The sequence below is a fragment of the Podarcis raffonei genome, chromosome 17 (genome assembly GCF_027172205.1).
Source record: "Podarcis raffonei isolate rPodRaf1 chromosome 17, rPodRaf1.pri, whole genome shotgun sequence".
Classification (NCBI taxonomy): domain Eukaryota; kingdom Metazoa; phylum Chordata; class Lepidosauria; order Squamata; family Lacertidae; genus Podarcis; species Podarcis raffonei.
The window spans coordinates 39,728,150-39,747,679 of NC_070618.1; the positions used below are offsets into that span (position 1 = coordinate 39,728,150).

The window sequence follows — 19,530 nt, forward strand, 5'->3', positions numbered from 1 at the left end:
TTACTGTCAGGAAGTTCTTCCTAATGTTTAGGTGGAATCTTCTTTCTTGTAGTTTGGATCCATTGCTCCGTGTCCGCTAGGGTTGCCAGCTTTTCAATCTGCCTCTGCTGCTGTACCTTTAACAGTCACTAAATTTGCACACCAAATTTGCGCATCCGCATATGGCAAAAAAGTTCTCTTGTTGATTTCTGCGGATCAAGCAAGCCAGATTTTTGTGTTGGCAATGCTGAGCTGGAGAAGACAGTTCTTATTTCTTTCTTTTTTAAAATATTTTTTATTAAGGATTTTCTTGTTTTACTTTTGGTTCCCTTCCTACCACAGGTTGTGGATAGGTTTTCTGAGCAAGTTCAAACAGTGATAGAACCTAGTAAGAGAAACTGACAAACAAGTGGCATGTGTCAGTTGATGTATTTGGGGGTGTTTCTTTTCTATGCAAATGGCCACAGTATGAATTACTGTAAGCTGGGAAGGTACAGGAATGTTTGGACTCTTTGATGGGCTGTGGCTGCATTCATTAACACCCATTGCCAAGGTGCCAACTTGAACAAAACATTTTTTGGGGGGGCAGGTAAGCCCAGCCCTGCATAACTGATCACATGATGCGGTGCACGCACACCATTTGCATGGCAATACCCATCACCTTTGGGAGGGCCCAGTCCATTCAAATATTTTATTGGGGGGGCAAAGACCCCTTGGCCCCTAGGAGTTGGCTCCTATGCCCATTGCAATGGGGGCAGGGAAATAGCAGGTTCCAAGTCCTTTCATTCTTGTTTGGTTTCTCCTGCTGTTTTGCTAAATTGTAGTGATTTGCGGATGGCGCTGTGGGTTAAACCACAGAGCCTAGGACTTGCCCATCAGAAGGTCGGCAGTTTGAATCCCCGCAAGGACAGGGTGAGCTCCCGTTGCTCAGTCTCAGCTCCTGCCACCCTAGCAGTTTGAAAACACGTCAAAGTGCAAGTAGATAAGTAGGTACTGCTCCGGCGGGAAGGTAAAGGGCGTTTCCATGCGCTGCTCTGGTTTGCCAGAAGCGGCTTAGTCATGCTGGCCACATGACCCGGAAGCTGTACGCCGGATCCCTCGGCCAATAAAGCGAGATGAGCGCAGCAACCCCAGAGTCGGCCACGAGTGGACCTAATGGTCAGGGGTCCCTTTACCTTTACCTAGCGATTTGCTGCTGGGTCAAGCATTACACTTATCGTATTATTTTATGTACTTTGCTCTTTTGATGAGTCTGTTCATTTAAAACAAAATTGATATAGGCTGAAAAATGATTTTCTAAAATGGTCTAATGAGATTGAATAGTTCCTTCAGAGGGAAGCGCCGCCTGGATCGCTTTGCGTCTCTTCCCCCTCCGCCCGCACCAGCTCCGCACCAGCTCTCAAAGATCTTGCCAACAAAAAAACAGCATTTAACATGTTAACTCAAATGCTCTCCCTCCCCCTCCCCTGCCCAGCCCGGGATTTCCGTGGAAGGCGATCAGCTGACGGAGGGGGAGAAAAGGAAGAGCGACGCCTCGCTTGGGGGGGGGGGAATCACCGCCCCCCCCCGCTGGAAGAAGTGGGTGTGTTGCGCGTGGAAGGAGAGAAGTTTGCGGGAAGAGGAGAGAAGGAGGCGGAGATGGAGCGCGACGTGTGAGTGGAGCTCGGGGGGGGGGGGGCGGGGACCTGCAAAACGGGGCCGGGACTGCCCAGAGAAAGGAGCGGGGAGGCAGAAGAGGGCGAGGCTGCTCGGGGGCTGGCAGGGGGTAGTGCCCCCCCCCCCGAGCGTGCATGATGCGCTGGCTTGGTACTTTCCCCAGAAATGCGGGGCTTCTCTCTAGGCCAGGAGTCGCGGCGCTGCTTACTCGCAGAAACCATTCCGCCCCCCCCCCGGGAGCGGGGAAAGGGCGGATCCTTGGAACTCTTTCAAAGCCCAAACACGAAACAGGAAAGCAAGGCAGGAAGAATAATAATAATAATACAATTACTTTATTAGTGAACTTCTAAAGCTCTGTCTCAAGGCTGGGGAGGATCACGCCTATTTCTCTTCTGGGGCTGTGGGCTAAGATGGGGCTTGTTGGCCCGGCCTGCCGGAATCGCAGCCCCTCCCTCTTTCTTATTCATGGCTGATTCAAGTGTCCCATGGCAGGGCTTTTTTCTTGAATTCCTGTTGAGAGCCATGTACAGACCCCCCCCACCCCCGCCTATTTCCCCATCCTTCTCATTCCCTCACTTGAGTTCTTCAGTGTTTTATAATGTGCAGTAAAATATGTACACAGGAAGCAAAACTTATTTATGTTGTTTGTCCTGGGTGTTCTTAACTCTGTGCCTGTGGAGGAAGTAGTGGTAGAAAGAGAAAAGAGAAGACTGGTTGGGAAAGAAAGTGACTGGAGCAGGACTGGAGCAGGAGCAGGCACTGGTTTTGTGCAGAAGCAGCATGCCTCTGGACAAAGAACGGAAGACCCATCCTTTCGAGTTTTTGTTTGCAAGCAGCAGGAGCAGTGGCATAGCATGGGTTGCTGGTGTCCAGGGCAGGGCAAATGTTGTGCCCTCCGGGGACTGGGCAGCTGGGGTGGCTCCGGAAGACGGCAGGAGCTCAGCAGGGAGCCTGCTGTGGGGGCGCCTGGTTGCACCCGTCTCATAATTTTGTGCCCAGGGCCACTGGCCCCTAGCCCCCCCCCCCTACGCCGCTGAGCCACACTTGGAATCAAGAGCAGCAGGTTAGTCATAGGGTTGCCATATTTGGAAGAGCAAAATGAGGATGCTATGACGGCCATTCAAAGCAAATAAGTGCAATTTGTCTCAAATTTTACCCCTGAAAAAGAGGACGTGTCCTGGAAAAAGAGGACAAGCCTAGGACAGGCCCGGGTCTTGTTCAGAAAGAAAGTGCTTAGGACCTCTAAGTCCCTTTACTTCTCCTGTCAGTGACTGGGCACTCAGGCCTGCCTTGAAGTCTCACATCTTGGGCTTTGCTTTGTAATCTGCACTGTGTCAGGACTGGTTGGGGTTACTGAGTGTTGAGGCGAAGACAGTCTGGACATGCTCAATGGCACATATGTTACTTTTGCCCTGGCAAGCCACTCCTTGAGAAGACTCAATAGGAGGGTCAAAGCCTGCCTGCTCCAAAGGGGGAGGCGTGGAAGTGAGACTGCATCTTCCCTCCAGGGTCAGGGTGGGGTAACTTTTGCATCCTGTTGCAGCATTTCCTATAGGCGTCAAGAGCAGCCATTTCTTACTGCGAGAAAGTAAAGGTGTGCTGGGGAAAGGGGTCGCTGTGCCTTCTGCTCACAGCCTTTGCCAGTTGCATACCCTTTTATTTTGTATCTGGGGACTTTAGTGGGAGCCACTGAGAATCAAAGCTATCCTGATCACCCACCCTTTTACATGCTTAATCATAGCCACTCTGGAATTCCAAGTTTTGGAGGGGAGGGGTTGCACTGGAATGCAATAGAGAGCCCAGAAAGCGGCTTTTAGACAATTAGGCAGATATTCCAGGACTGAAATCTGGGGCTGAAAACAGGATATGAGGCAAAGTCTTGCTTAGGATGAAACAGCACAAAACATGTTGAAATGGACCCGCCTTGAACTCTGGTGGCAGCTGCCCTTCCCTTCCAACGTTTCTCCTTTACCTGCTTCCTCATTTGGGGTGGGGTGGGGGTGTTAATCTTCACCCCTTTCTCCAAGTTGGTTGCCTCCTTCATGTTTTGATGAGAAAACAACAGGGCTTTTGAGGGGAGGGGGAAGGGGCTATTATAGGAAGAAATGTGGACCTGGGTTTCTCATCCTCTTCAGTGTCACTCTCTTGAGTCGCATAGGGTAGGGTGGTTGGGAGAGGCAGAAACTTGCTGCTTTCATCCTGATCCCTCTGGGTTGCCTCTCTTTGCTCTGAACTCTGCAGTCCCAATGGTCCTTCCTGCTCCTCCTGTGCAGCTTCCCTAGCAGATCCTTCCTTCAGACCTTATGTTACCCAGGCAGCTCAGTGTGCATGCTTACCAACATGTACATACTCTCCAGTCTTCCCTGGCTCCCATCAGGTACACCCCGAAGTCCTCACCTTCGGAGCCTTTCTAGTGAGACTTGCTTTTGCCCCAGAAGCTTCCCCTCCTGCAGCTGTCATCTCGGAGGAAGGGGCAAACTGCTGGCTAAGAGAGGCGTGGGATTGGCAGAGACCCACAAGGCTGCCAAGAGAGTTCCATGCCATGTTGCACATGCAGCTGTAGTCAACCAAAGACCTGCACATCAGTTTTCCTGGAGGGTGAAGGACCCCTTCGAAACATCACTCCATGTGTGTTGCAGCCTAGCCCTGCTGACGCTTCACCCTCAGCCCTGATGCCCTGCACTTCTGACCAGGATCCCTCTGCTCCACTCCTCCTGAGGAACAAGTACCTCAGCTTGTTGTCAGCATTGTTGGCTCTCTCTAGGCTAGTTCCCTGCTTTTTCTGTCTCACCTACTGTAGCTTTTGTCTCCTTGATCCCTGAATACCTCCCCACCCAAGTGCTTTCTTGCTCTTTCATGCCAGGCGGCCCTCAGTCCTGTGACCCGCCAAGTGTTCTGCTGCCTATCTCTTCCTGCACCTGTAGCTGCTGTGGCCTCTAATCCTTGTCCCCAGGGAACTGCTGCTCTCTGTTTCTCTTTCTCTTTCCCCCCCTCTCCCCCCCCCTTCCATGGCCCAGTGTGTGGCTGAGTCTCTTCGTTTGGCCAGGGGGTGTTGCTATGTTTTTTTTCTGTTTGTTCAGTGCTGTCCTTCTTTTTCTTGACTTTGTGTTTTTTCTTCTCTTCCTTCCCCTCTCTCTGCCCATCCATCCACCCACTCCTTCTGGCACATTCCTTCCATCTGTGTCCACACATATCTCTTCCTTCATTTATTTCCCTACACACATCTCCCTTCCTCTCTCCCCCTCTCTTTCTGTCTCTCTCTCTCTCTCTGTTGCTCCGTCTCTCTGCTGCCTTCTATAGGTCGTCCACGTGTCCCACTCTGCACCAGTACTGCTGTTCTGCTCAGTCGCTTCTCCACTCGCAGCTAGCTTCCCCTGCCAGGCACACAGGCTGCAGGTAAGCCACTCACACCCACTACCCGCAACTTGCTCACTCCAAGCCATTCCCATGTCTCAACATGCTATGCTTATCCACAAAATCCAGCATTTCCTAGACTTCCTGGTTCCCATGACAGCCCTGAGGGTTGGGTTGCTTGTAGCTCCCTAGGATGTGGAAGGCTGGGGGGGGGGGTGTCATAGCACAGTGGTGGAGCCCCTGCTTGGTATGCAGCAGCTGCCAGGCCCTGACATTTCCAGGTAGGGCTGGAAATGCCAACCCCCTGAAGGGTCACTCCTGGCCACTTTAGGCAATCCTAAGCTTGATGGGCCAATGCTGTTGCTCAGTGCAAGTCAGCTTCCTTTGTTCTTAACATCAGGCGGAATGGGCTGGATTTCTGGGGTCTTTCCCCAGCAATAGCAGAATGTTCTGGTCACCAAGTGGGGAAAGAGCGAAGATTATGGGGGTACTGCTCTCAGCTGTAGATAGTTACTTCAGCTGCGGCGAAGTGAGATGCCTTTGGTAGTTCCCCTCTTCTGCGCTGCTGTCACTGCTGCCAGGGGGCTCTGGAGGCTGGCCTTAGGCCCACAGGGAGTTAGCAGGCGCCCAGCAAGACAACTGGTGTTGGCCTTGTGAACGTGTGGGGCTTTTGTCCCCATAAAAGGAAATACTGGATTTCATTTCCTCCATGCTTGCAACATCCCTTTTTCATTTGCCTTACCCGTGTTTCTCAAACTTGGGTCCCCAGCTGTTGTTGGACTACAACTCCCATCATCCCTAGCAAGCAGGCCCAGTGGTCAGGGATGGTGGAAGTTGTAGTTCAACAACAGCTGACAACCCACGTTTGAGAAACACTGCACCCCTGCCGCAGCTCACTCCACCCTAGACCCTGCTGATTTCCGTTAACATCTTAACACAAACTACCTTCTCCCTCACACCACGCTGCAGCCTCAGGTTACAAAATAAGGACACTCTCATCTCTGTTCATGCCATGGAGATAAAGAAGCTGGGGGTGTGGGCCCATTTTGTGCTCTGGGGCTAGTTTTGACAAGGGGGCTTCAGCTCACGCAGAGACCGTGTGTGTGGACGCATGCAAGTGTTTGCAAGAGCCTAGAGCGAGTGTGTCAGACAGAAGCTGTGTGAGCAAGACTGAATGTGCAAATGAGTGATCATAAAATGACAGGGTCCTTAGCGAGTGTGTTGAGGAGTTTCAGCAAGCCTGCCCAGAGCTGCTGTCTCTCTGTCTGTCTTTTTTTCTTTTGCTGATCTTCAACAGCAGTTTGATATACAGACATTAAGTAGATGTAACTTTTCCTTGTATGGAGATAAGAAGAGATGGCCAGCTTTTGAACTGTCCCCCTTCTTGCTGTGGCTTGATCTGCAGCAATTAGCGTGGCAGGTGGGAACCATGAGAAATGCCACCTGCTAAATCCTGGAGTTCAAAGTGAAACCACAAAGAGATAAGTTGGGGGCTGGGTAGATGGGGGAATGTTTCACGTACTTAATGTCTACCTGTTAGACTGCTGTGAAAAGCAGAGGTTCCCTGCCAGAAAAGAAATTGGCAGCATGATGACTTTTTGTGGGGGCAGGTGTAACTCTTGAACAAGTCTACTTCCTACATTCGTAACAATCTCTCTGTAGCAAATAGCCATAGCCAAATGCAAAAGAGGACAGGCTCCTACAGCTATCACAGTTGTTTAGAAGACGGGATTCCAGCAGGTGCTGAAATAGCCTTTTCTACACAACTCTGATGGGTGCAAGGGCCCCCTCTTCTCTGGCCTTTGGCCATGCTGATAGGAAAGCTGCCTTTTCCACGTAACTTTAAGGGGGAAGAAGATCCATGTCCTCCTTTTTACACATCACAGCTAGCAGAGCTTTCCTGGTTGCTAACACCCCCCCCCCCTGTGCTTTTAACAGCTGTGTGACAAAGGAGAGATTCAGCTTTCTTCACCCGCTGAATTTCTGTTTATCATACAACTATTAATTATACAATAGCTGGGCAAGCAAAATTAATAGAGGAATAGAAACAGACAGCTCATGTGCATAATGAGTGGTTGTGACGGACTCTGCGCATACATCTGAGTTTGTGGCCCATCACAGCCTTTAATGAGAGCTCCACCTCTCTTTCAAATCAGAACCAGTGAAGGCGGTGAAGGTCCTGTGTGGGTGTCTGGAGGTGGTTGGTGGATGGATGGCGGCTAACAGACTGAGGTTGAATCCTGACAAGACAGAAGTTCTGTTTTGGGGGGACAGGGGGTGGGGAGGTGTGGAGGCCTCCCTGGCCCTGAATGGGGTAACTTTGGCCCTGAAGGACCAGGAGTGCAGCCTGGGAGTCATTTTGGACTAACAGCTGTCCATGGAGGCGCAGGTCAATTCTGTGTCCAGGGCAGCTGTCTATTAGCTCCATCTGGTACACTGGCTGAGACCCTACCTGCCCGCAGACTGTCTTGCCAGACCTTTAAAGCCCTAAACGGCCTCAGTCCTATATACTTGAAGGAGCATCTCCACCCCCATTGTTCAGCCCGGACACTGAGATCCAGCTCCAAGGGCCTTCTGGCGGTTCCCTCCCTGCAAGAAGTGAAGTTACAGGGAACCAGGCAAAGGGCCTTCTTGGTAGTGGTGCCTGCCCTATGGAACAACCTCCCATCAGATGTCAAGGAGATAATTATACAACCTTTAGAAGACATCTGAAGGCAGCCCTGTATAGGGAAGCTTTTTAATCTTTAATCATGTTTTCTTATGTTTTTATATATGTTCGAAACCACCCAGAGTGGCTGGGGCACAAATTTTATCATCATCATCATTATTATTACATATATCTCACTATGGCTGATAATTCTTATGAGACTCTAAACAATGTCTTTTGGGCCCCAATGTATGCCAAGTGGTCCACATTCAGTCATACTTTGTGCAGAGCTGGTCTAAACTGTAGGCTGGTTTGGACATAATACATATATTTTGGTCCTTGTTCATAGTGCTTCACCTCCCCAGTATGAGCTAAGATAGAGAAACTTAATGACTGAACCAGCACAGATGACTAGTAACAATTCCCGTAATTTCAGCAACTTTTCATGTTTCTTTGCAAGATAGTCTACCTCAGGAAAGGCAGTAGTGCTTGTTTTGAGGCAAAAAAAGTTTTGTGAAAACTACCCTAACGTCATGTGTAAATATGGTCATGATTGTAAGTTTTGTGATGGAGAATCTGTGGCCCTCTAGATGTGTCTAGGCTACAGCTCCCGTCATTTCTGTTTACTGGCTATGCTGGCTGAGGCTGATGGGAGCTCAAGTTCAACAACTTCTAGAAGGCCACAGGTTAACCACTCCAGGTGTACAGGAAAGTAAGTAAAAAATTCAGTACTGGACATGAATTACAATTCCCAAACACAACTGTACAATTCATTTCGCTTGTGTTCACGTGGACAAGGCAGTGCTAATTGCTTCTGCATTTTTTAAGCAGTTGGCTTAACCATGCAGTTCAATTATGTTATGTATATGGCTTTATGTATTCCGTTTCTGCTACACAGAAGGTATCCCAGGTCTCTCTGTGTTCTAGAGAGGAAAGAATCATTTATGGTGGACAGAGGATAGCATTCTCATAGGAAAGTCTGTGGTCCTCCAGATGTTCTTGGACTACAACTCCAGATGTTCTTGGACTACAACTCCTTGACCATTAGCCAGGCTGGCTGGGGCTGAAGGAGTCCAAGTACACCTGGAGGGCCACAGGTTCCCCATTCTTGGTTTAGGAATAGAGAGTTGAACCAGACCTTCTGAGAGGCAAAGTGAGTTGGCTGCTTCAGGTGGGAGGGGCCACTAGCTCAGCAGTAAGAGCAAGTGCAGAAGTTCTCTGGTTCAGACCCTGTTATCTCCAGTTGAGCAATCTCAAGTTGCAAGGCTTGAAAGAACTGGCAAGCCACTGAGAACTGGAGAAAATCACACCAAGCTGGATGGACCCAGTGGTCTGACTCGGTATGGCAGCTGCGTATGCTTATATGAATTCCATTAAGGGTTGCAGAGCCCTTGGGCAGGAAAGTGTCCCAAGATTGTTCCCATGTCAGTATGTGGACGAGAATGCCCAGGGGCGAGTGGGGGCAGCTCCAACGCCAAAGTGGATTGGGCTGATCCTGCTTTGTAAAGCTCTTTTCTCATCTTAACCTTCAAGTTAAATTACCATTCATTTAGCCTTCGTTTTATGAACAGACACTTATATATAACACAGGGGATTATGGGAGCTGCAGTGCAGGGAGACTCTGGGGTGCTATTGAATGTCTTGTCTGTCACAGGATTGTGGAGTAAAGGTTGAGACTTTTTTGTCCATTTTTTTGTCCCAAAGCCATAATCAATTTGTATAAGATGACACGCTGGACGTGGTAATATTTGGTGCAGAAAGAATCATGGGATCAGTTGCCACAGAGTTCATGTATCCAAGAAACAGTCAAGCATTATCACAAACTTTTGTCTTGATTTGGCTCCAGCTACTATTTGGAACAAAAATTGCAAAGAAATTATGAGGAAAATGCAGGGCCCTGGTGACTCTGGGATATCATTGCCTTGACTTGACCATACAAGGTTGTGTAGTGGAGTTTTGAATATGATTCTCCCTCGCTCACTTTCTGAGTAGAATGTCTTACACAAAATTTTAAAAGAACAGTACCAAAAGAATAGTGCAGAAGAGAGTCACCAGCTTTATTTTTCTGGCAGGGGCTCCTGTGTTGTCTGACATTCATTAGGTGAAGCTTTCCCCCATCACTGCATCTGCCTGCCAATAAAAAATTCACCTGCTGAATTTCTGTTTCTTGTGCTGCTAGGAGGAAAAAATAAACGGCAGCCTGATCTATGTGCACTGATGCCCAGAAATAACCCTGTGGAAGGACTCAGGACTGCTTGCCTTTGCTCTTGTGAACAGAATGAGAGGAGTGGGGAGAGGAGAGAATGAATAAATGGATGGATGGACGAACGATAATGAATATTAATAAGACAGTGATCTATTCTGTAAACAAAGTGTGATGGTGCAGTAGTATTTGAATGAATCGTGTAAGAGAAAAGTGGAATTAAGTTGGCAGGCAGGATAGATAAACGAGGATTTATTTTGGGTTGTCAGGCTGCAACCCAGAAATCCATGCTGTACCCTTAAGCAAGGCAACCAGTTCCTTTCCCTGTCCTGTGTCACACACTTGGAGGCTAGGTTCATTACAATATTGGGGGAGGGCAAGAGAACTGAGGGGGGAAGTGGCAGGAGAAAACACAGCTGTGTCCACCCCCATTTCCTCTGTTGCATTAAAGGTACAATGCAGAGTTCCAGGATGTGACCTGGAGTCAGCAGTCAGCTTGGCCAGGGATGATGACAGTTGTAGTATAACACCATTTGGAGGATGAAGAATGATGGAAAAATTGTAGGTGCATTCTCTTTTGTGATTTGGAGAATTCTGTTAAAGAAATGGGGCTTTTCTGGGTTTTGGCTTAGCAATCTTTAAATGGGTTGTGGGGAGAAATGAAAAGCCAAAGGTTTGTTAAGTTTCCCTGCTTGCCTTCCAGCTTGAAAGATGCATCACATCACCATCTCCACTCCAGCCATCACCCTGCTGTCCCCCCCCCCGGCAATGGAGGGTTTGTCTGCAGGATTATAATCCTTCTCTGTCTGTCTGTCTGTCTGTCTGTCCCCTTCCCATTTTCTAGGGACGATGACGAGGCTGAGGACGTCCACCAGTTTTGTTGCCCTGCCTCTGAGTGCAGCAGCCCCTCCTCTAGGTAACCTGGAGGGGGTGCCACCACCCCCCTTCCACGTCTTGCACTTCTAACCTGGACCCTGAGACCTCACTACACCAGCTTCAAACCCTGCCCCCCCCCGGCACCCCAGGGATGGGCTCAGAGGCCGTTCCAGAGACACCCTTTCCCTCCTGCATAGATCAAAGGAGGGGTTCATGGCAAACAGTTCCTGCCTTTACTCAGCTTTGAAGCAGGCAGGTTCATCTCATTTGTCATCTCTGAGTTTGGTCTTTCGCAGTCTCTGTTCTCTTGCTCTTTGCATCCTTTTGTATTTTGATATTTTGGTTCTTCGGTTGTGTGAGCTTTCTTACTAGCTCCTATGCCCTTAATAATCAGCCCAGCATACAGAAATTTAGCAGGGGAAGGTATTTGTCCTCTCCATGACAAATGGTGGGGGGAAATGTCACTTTAAAAAAATTATTTGCAACAAGAGCAGGGGCCGTAAACAATAGCAACAAAAGTACTTCTCCATTTGAACTTGACTATCAACCACCTTCCCCCACAACGGGGTGTGTGTGTGTGTTGCTTTGACCTCTACTTTTGTGTCAGTGACACTCCCTCACTGTCCCAGACTTTGGTTTTGAGCTTTGAATTGGCTTTTTGAAACCCCAGTTTGCCAACATTTCTGCAATTGACCCTGTTTTAAACAGCTACCTGATAGGCAGAAACATACCGGGGACCTCCTACATTTCTCTCTGGTGGGGGCTGCTTGCAGGAGCCTGGCTGATACAAAGGTGGCAACCCAGTTTCACTCTAGCTCCCCCCCCTCCTTTCTGGTCATCTTTAACCCTCTTAAGTTTTGGTGTAGCTAATCTCTACTGTCCATATCTTGACTTTAGATCTCCTTTTATCACTCAAACTTGCTTCTGCCATTCTGTTGTAACATTGCTAAAAAAAGAAAGAAAAGAGGACATGCTCCTGCTGCCAGCGCTTCCCAGTGGCCATGCTTGCTTTGCTTCCTAAACCCAGACATGGTTGAGTTGCCAGTTTCTACAGTGCCCCTTCTCCTCTGCCTCTAACAGCAGCTGGCAGGCAGAAGTTAAGCTGGTGAGACTTTTCTTGGTGGGGGTTAAGCTTCACTTACTATTTATGGCTGGCATAAAAGGCACTGGAGCAGGGCTGTTTCAAAAGCTGGCAACCCTACTGATTTGTGAGAAGGTTGGCTGTGCTAAGGGGCTTGGTCCCAGAGGAGGCAGCGATGGCCACCAACTTGGATGGCCTTAAAAGAGGATTGGACAAATGCATGGAGGAAGAGAAGGCTGTCAGTGGCCACTCGCCTCTGTGGCTTTGCTCTGCGTCCACAGCTGGAGGCAGAGAGGCTTCTGAATATCAGTTGCTGGAAACCACAGGGAGGGAGAGTTGCCCTTGGGCTCGTTTCCCACATGCATCTCGTTGGCCAGTGTGAGAACAGAAGGCAGGACTAGATGAGCCATTGGTCCCTCTTGTGTCTCACTGGTGTGGTCCAAGGAGCAGTCTTCTCAAGCCAGTCTGCAGGTTCAGAGGATACAAATCCTTCTTAAGGGGCTGCATAGGAGGCTGACACTTGAAGGACAGAGTCTTGCTTTGAAAATGAAGCTGGATAGAATTTTATTTGACCTTTAACCTGTAACTAAATCTTGAGTTGACCTTTCAGCTCCTGTGTCATTTTTGACGCCCTTTGTAAAAGCTGACCTGTATTCTGATGTTTAGTATTTGCTGTTGGTTGTTTGGTCTGTAAGAAACATGGTTCATGCACCAATCCTGACCACACTTCATTCATTCAAAGAAGTGCTCATTTACTTGGGGGATGGGACAGGTTCTGAACTCATAATTTTACTTTCTTCAGTGTGTCCTTGCATCATGGCTGTGGTGGTCTTCTAATCTCTTCACACATTACATTTTAAAATTGTGAAAAGCAAATGTTACAGCTGCTGCATCAGGCAGGCACACTTACTGGGAGGCTCTGGCTTCCTGCTGAGTCTACACTGTACACTTTTACTGCCACATAATGGGGAGACTGCCCCACCCCTGGTCTTGTCTCTGGAACGGACTCTGCCAAATATCCCTAACCTCCCCCAACCTTTTGCTCCAATCTCAGTTTACACATTTTTCTATGCAGACGCATAAGCCTTAAATATTACCCCCCCTTTTCTGCTTTTTCACCACCCCCACGGGGAAGAGCGTTTCCAAACAACCTTTGCTGCGCCCCTCAACTCTAAATGCAGTTCTTGCACTGGCCTCTAGGGGTCCCCCTACATGCACTTTTTCTGCCTGTCGCTGCTCCGTCTCAGCCTTCCTTGCAATTTCAGGATGCTACCCGAAAGAACATGGAAACCAACCAAAAAGACAACCCTCTTTGGAATCAGCTTCGATTGTTTGTTCCCTGTGGGACTCTGTCCAAACTGGGCACCAGCCTCTACCCTGCAAGACTATGTGCCCTTGGGACCATCTCTCTTTTCCTTTCTCTCTGTTTCTCCTTCCGGGCTTCAGGACCTGCTAGCCAACCCCCCAGGGAGCCACCTTGGAAGCAGCAGCTCTCTGCTTAATCAAGCAAACTGTTCCGGCGTCACAGACACTGGGTGTGGGCCGGGAATCCTGGACACTGGAGGATTTTGCAGGCTGTGAAGTGTGCAGACTCTGCGTTCTTGTGCTGTGGGAGGGGGCACTCTCTGTTTTGCTTGTGCTGTCTCCTGGGTTGGCAGCATGCATAAGATCTTGTATTCCCATCTGGGCCACCTGTGGATTTCATTGGAAGAAAAAAATGGCTAGGTGGAGGCAGGGCGGGTGAAGAAAGCTCACGGGGTATTATCTACAAGGAGACGTTTTGCCAGATCTGCTCTACTACTGCTGAGATTTTGATACTCAGTGTGAGAAATGTTTCCGACTTTCCCCATCTTGTCAATGTGAAAAATGAGTGTGCGAGTGGTGGAGTGTTGGCTGAGCCAGGGCCACGTGTGTGCAAGTTCCACTCGTGGTTCCTGGAGTGGCCACAAGAGAAAGCTGTGTTAATGGCACATGCATTCTCCAGTTCAGTGGATTAGACAAACTGGTGGCTGAGGTGGTGGGACATATGGAATTCTGCCTGATAATAATCCCTGTGTGCTTTTCTGGGGGAAAGAGTCTTCAAGGGATGGCCTCTGGTGCAGACATCTGGGGAAAGTCAGTGACAAGGCCCAGGCTTTGCTTGCCAAAGGTCCCAGGTTCTTTCCATTTAAATGGATTTAGGTGGCAACTGTGGCGTTGCGTCCTTTTTTGGTGCCCAGGGTACACGCGCACGTGTGTGCATGGGTAGGGCAAGCAGGGCTTTCGCCGCCAGCGGTGCCAGGCACGCATGCACAGGGCACAGAGGGTTCACGGAGAGCTCACACACCAGCTCAGCCCTGGCTGCTGAAGGAGGAGGAGCCCGATTGGCCAACGCAGCCCTTGGTTAGCAAATCCCCCCGATTCAGCAAAGGGACTGGGGACGCAGTGGGCTCTGGGACGTCAGGCAGGGCAGGCTGGTGATCCCTGTGTGGGGGCACCTGGCTCACACCCCCTAAAAATTGTGTGTCTGGGGCTGTGCCCCCCCGGGGTCCCACACTAGCCCCTGGGTGGCAGGGCTGTGAAATACCTTTGCCTGAGTGATGAGCCTTTGAGCCTCCAGGTGCTGCTGGACGTTGCTCCCATCAGCTCCAGCCAGCATGGCCAATGGTCAGGGTTGAGGGGAGCTGTAGTCCAGCAGCATCAAGGAGTCTATGGGTTTCCCTTCCTGGAGTAGACTGAGCTGCTTGATGGACCACTGGCTTGACCAAACCAGGTTCATGCATACATCTGTTCTCCTACACATCAATGGTTGGGCAGAGCGGCTTTTTCAAAGGCAGCAGCCACCTCTCCTTTAGTGCAAAGGACTCTGGGAAAGCCACAACTTTAATCCGATTCTGCCGCTGGGGCAAAGCAAAGAGGTAAGCAGTAGTAGTTTAATCCTCATTGGTGTGGCAGTGTGAATTACAGCTGCTGTTTGCAAAGTAGGTGCTGATTCCTGTGTTACCATGGCAACATGCTTACCATCGCAAAAATTGGCGTGTGGTGGGGAGGGATCTACATTTCTGCACAGCTGGGAAAGTACAATCATGGTTAGTTCCCATGCCAGCACTTTACCTTCATCTTGGTAGTTCAACCACATGGAAGCACGTTATTTGATGACAATTGTGTCACCGTCATAATATATGAATCAGGTGACCAGAAAGCTCAGATTATGCTTTTGGACTCCAGAGAACTGCTACAGCTGAGCATCCACAGAACACGATAGTTCTGTGTAGGAAATAATGTGTGATGATAACACATGTCTATATTTTGCTGTGCTATGGCAAAATACATGTGTCCTGTGGTCATGTGGGATATTCTTACATGTGGCTTGCATGTTATTTCCTGCATGGACTTGATTTCTGTTTTCTGGAATTCATCATTTTTGAAGCACTCCTGACCCTACACAGAGTCTGTACATTTGCATCTTAATTGGCTTGCTCTACTATATGTTGACTGTACAGTGTTTGTGCCTTTTCCTAGCTGGGTTTTGTAAAACAAAACAAAAAACAAGATCTACTTTTTTCTTGCTGCCCTAAAACCCCAATCGATTAACTATGGTTAAGTACAGTAAACGAGAGCAGGTCATGGGACCCTGCACTTCTTGATCCCCCTCATCTGGCCCTCTTATTCATAGTTATTTCTGCATTGACTGTAAAAATGGCTGTCCCTAACTAGGGTTTCTGCCTTAAACAGAGTTTGCCAACTAGTTTCAAATGCTGGTTAAGATGGGAACTCTGGTTTGCATTATCCATGGTTAATGCTGCTGTGATAAGGGTGTGAGCCCAGTCTTGATCTCCCAATAGTCATGATATCAGGAATGATATCCCTCTATCACATACTGACACTCAAAACTACATGTTATGAGGAATTTATGGCTTCTGCAATTCTACATCTCCACAATAAAAATTCATTAAGCAAGAAGCAGGACATGTCATCATACTGAATATTCCCACTCCCTTGGAAGTATTACAGGGGACACAATGGATGGAGATGTTCATCTACAACAGCATTCCTCGTAAGGTGCAGGCTAAAAAAGAGGTTTGCTTGCTCATACAAAATCGCTAACGAGGTGGGGCAGAAGAAAAAAGCATTGGGCTCTGTGCTGGGCGAAGAAGCAGTTCCATTCAAATGCTCCTTATTTCTACCCACTTGACCAATATGTTTTTACACACACACACACACACACACACACACACACACACTGCCCACAACCATGAGGGCTAGATGCTTGCTTGTTTATTTTTTTAAACGAAAGCTCAGATTCTCAGGATTCCACCAGTATTGGATTCTGGTAAGCCATAAAGCGCGTTCTGCTGTGCAACTGTGGGCCTTGGCACATTTTAAAAACCACTTTCCCCTTCCACAAAACTATGGCAATCTTCTGCAAATTGTTGAAACTGCACTGAACTCCTCCCCACCCTCCTGTACCATTGGTGTGAATAAGGAATGTAGCTAGCACTACCTGCCATACAGCAGCTGTGCAAAACAGGAGCAAACTTGATGAGTTGCACCATTTCAGGTGCAGTGTGTGCCGCACCAGTTTACAAGTATGCAAAATGGGTGTGTCCTGCAATGAGGTTTCTTCATGTTAACCTGCCTTTGTCCTCATTCCCCTCCCCTGCCCCTGAGGGTTTTCCTACTCCCTGTTGGATCTTGAGTGCACAGTATGAGACTTTGCACTGCCCCTACATGCAAAAGAAGCGTGCCTTGCACACCAAGGGAAGGCTGTGTCTTATGAAGCGGCCATAATTACTTTAACACACTGACCAGTTGCTTGGTTCCAGACTAGCTGAATAGCCATTTGCCAGCCAGTTATGAAAATGGGCTTGGACATATTGTGCAAACAGGTGCTGCTGGGGGGAGAGACTGGGGAGGAAAGCTCCTCTCCTGCCCCTGCCCCCACCTGCCTGTGGAGCATGTCAGGAATACATGCTGATCCCTCTCTGGGGCAATTCCCTCCCACCACCTGTTTTGATCCCCTTTGCTCAGCTCCTCAGTTTCCCTGCCAGGTATAGGCTGTCCCATATTGACGTGTGCTGCTTGAAGAAGCCCATTGCTCCATGTCTTCCCACCCCAACTTGTTTCTGTAAATAAGAAACAAAAGAGGCTTTATAACAAATACTCTAGTGTACAAAAATGATTTCGGTCAATAAATCTAAGGCTTCTGTCTTCTCTGAACCAAACAATAAAGAAAAGAACAATTAAATGGATCCTGCAGTCTGCTGTTGCCTCTCCTCCCTTCTTCTCTCAAATCTCGCATTCTCTGCAAGGCTGAGTCGGAGCTGGGCTGCTGCTTCTGAGACATTTGGTGGGTGGGGAGCTGGAGGATCGGAAGGTAGGGACTGTACTAAAGGAGGGAAATGGAACAGGTGGCTTCCCTCTGTTCTGCTGTCCTAAAGCTACTTTTCCACAGGCTTTTATTTTTGCCCTTATTAGGGAGCGGGTAGCAGCTTCCTGTCCAAATGTTAGCTTCTTCATATTTCTCTCCCCTCCCCAGTGCCACGTTTGGGGCTTTGAACAGATCTCTTCACCTGCATTTGTGGGGCATCTCCTGGACCACTTTGTCACAGAACTATAGGTATATAAAATATAAACTGGTAACCACAGCGTGTCCATCTAACCCCATGATCTCAGTAGACAGAGACAGATGGCAATAAAAACTTATGCTTTATTCTAGAGGTAGCATTTGAGGGCTGGGTGAGGGTTATCTTTATATGCCTAGTACATTTTGGGAAGGTACAGTCATTGCATTCATTTAGACCAGGGATTCAAAAATACTTCCTTACGGCTTTTCTGCACGATAAGTTTTTTGCCACATAAATGTGACTTTCATTTCTCATTTGTTGCGGGCATGTGGGAAGAGGAGTTGGCTATTCCATATGAACTGCATCCACAAGAGAGAAGCCTCAGAATTGGCCAAAAATATTGCACCATTTCAGTATAAGAAAAAGCATGCAACGGGGAGCAACTTTCAATCAAGACAAGTGGCCAGTAACTGTTGACTTATCTAGCTCATTATCTAAAACCCATAATTCAGTAAAATATCTTTTTCAATGGCGAATTCTGCTGACAACAGGACACAGCCAAATATGCTTAGGGGGTGCGGTGCTGGTCCCCCCCCCCGCCCATTTCATTGTAATCCTTATCATATCCTCAGCCTATAGCATGTGACAGGGAGATGCAAAGACTAATGTGTCATGTCAGAATGTTAAATGCAGATTAAACCTTCATACACCAAAGATTGGTCTAAGGTAGGTGTAAGTTTAATACATCTTGGTTACTTATGGTGGTTTCCCTCAGCTGGCTGTTGCTGGATCTCATTGATTGCATGCTGTACAGTTATAATTAGCAATGTTTGCACTCTCGGCAGACCCCTATCTAGGAACATCCATAGGGCACCAGGTGGGGGCTACCTTAGGAACACAGCAGCAGCAGGTTTTGAGAGTGGGGTGCACAAGTGACATGGAAACCCCTGCTCACCGAAGCTGCAGCTGGGAGCATCCTCAAGGGGCTGTACTCCACTCATTCAGACAGGCCACTTGGATGAGCAAGTGGGATCCCCATCTGAACCAGCTCTGAATCCTCAGAGAGATTGCCCAGGGCCACAGAGCATGTCCTGAACTCTTGGTCTTCCAGACCAACTTCATTGGTGGATTCATATCTGTCTGAATTTTAGATTGGAGCATTCTGGAAGAAGAATGACAGGCTGATGCCAAAGAGCCAACTATGAGTTCAGTCCCAGGCCAGGATCTCATGCCATGAAATGCCTTTGTATGAAATTGGGTTTTACTGTGAGGCAGAGATTCGGCAGGCAAAGCAGCGGCTGCATGGGCAAGGTGGAGCTGGATTGCCCCACACCCTTGGTACGTTCCTGTGTTGCTTTTGTTCTCCCAGCAGTTGAGCCCTGAAATACACTATGCTCTGTAGGAGGCAGTGTGTGGGGTGGAAGAGAAATGGTTGATGCCCTGAGCTCTGCAAAGCGAAATATCTCTAGGGGTGTGTGCTTACCTCCCACCCAGGGGTCCTTTGCTGCTGAGCCACTTCCACAGTTTACCGTAGGTAAGCACATGGTAAGTTTTTGGAGCTGAGACATGTTTCAGACTTTGTCCAAGCAAGTCTGGATGGTGGATTGTTTGGCTGGCAGAAATCTCCTGGGATCAGATATCAAAGGAAAGGGAGAGGTAAGCAGGTTTGCGAAAGGGTTGTCTCCCATTTGACATTCACTACCCACCAGTCAATTTTACATTGGTTGGAAGGAGATGGAGTAAACTGGGGAGATGGGATTCATGGCTTCCCTAGCAATCCACCCTATGCAGAAGCATCTGTGGTCAGGGGGCTGCAGCCAGGCAGCCCTCCATCCATCGTGCCTCTCAACCCAGTTCCAGTGGAGAAACACTCCTCTCCCACACCATTGTTCTTTACTTTTTAATTGCCATTTGTGCATGTTTAAATGCTTGCAGCCCCCACCCCCAGACCCAGGCTTCTTCCAGTCCCAGCCACGAAGAGATGTCAGTAAGGACGGGGCTCCTGTATTGCTTCAGGAATGGCGCAGATGCAGCTTGCCAGGAGAAAACCTCCCCCAGCTGAGTACTGTTTTTGGGGGACAGGGGGCGGGCTGGTGTGGAGGACTCCCTGGTCCTGAATGGGGTAACTGTGCCCCTGAAGGACCAGGTGCGCAGCCTGGGAGTCATTTTGGACTCACAGCTGTCCATG

At 48.8% G+C, this 19,530-nt stretch overlaps 1 protein-coding gene across 5 annotated transcripts in view; it reads left to right on the forward strand.

The window, feature by feature from the left end:
• Positions 1-19,530, forward strand: part of IQSEC2 (IQ motif and Sec7 domain ArfGEF 2) — a 161,654-nt gene that overhangs the window by 73,012 nt on the left and 69,112 nt on the right. Inside the window, exon 1 of one of the 5 annotated variants that reach the window (XM_053370974.1) lies at positions 1,448-1,631. The exons of the other annotated variants lie outside the window; for them this stretch is intronic. Within the exon in view, the coding sequence (XP_053226949.1) occupies positions 1,618-1,631 (14 nt within the window). The 5' untranslated portion in view covers positions 1,448-1,617. Of the gene's footprint in view, positions 1-1,447; positions 1,632-19,530 lie in introns of those variants that run through there. 5 annotated transcript variants of the gene reach the window in all.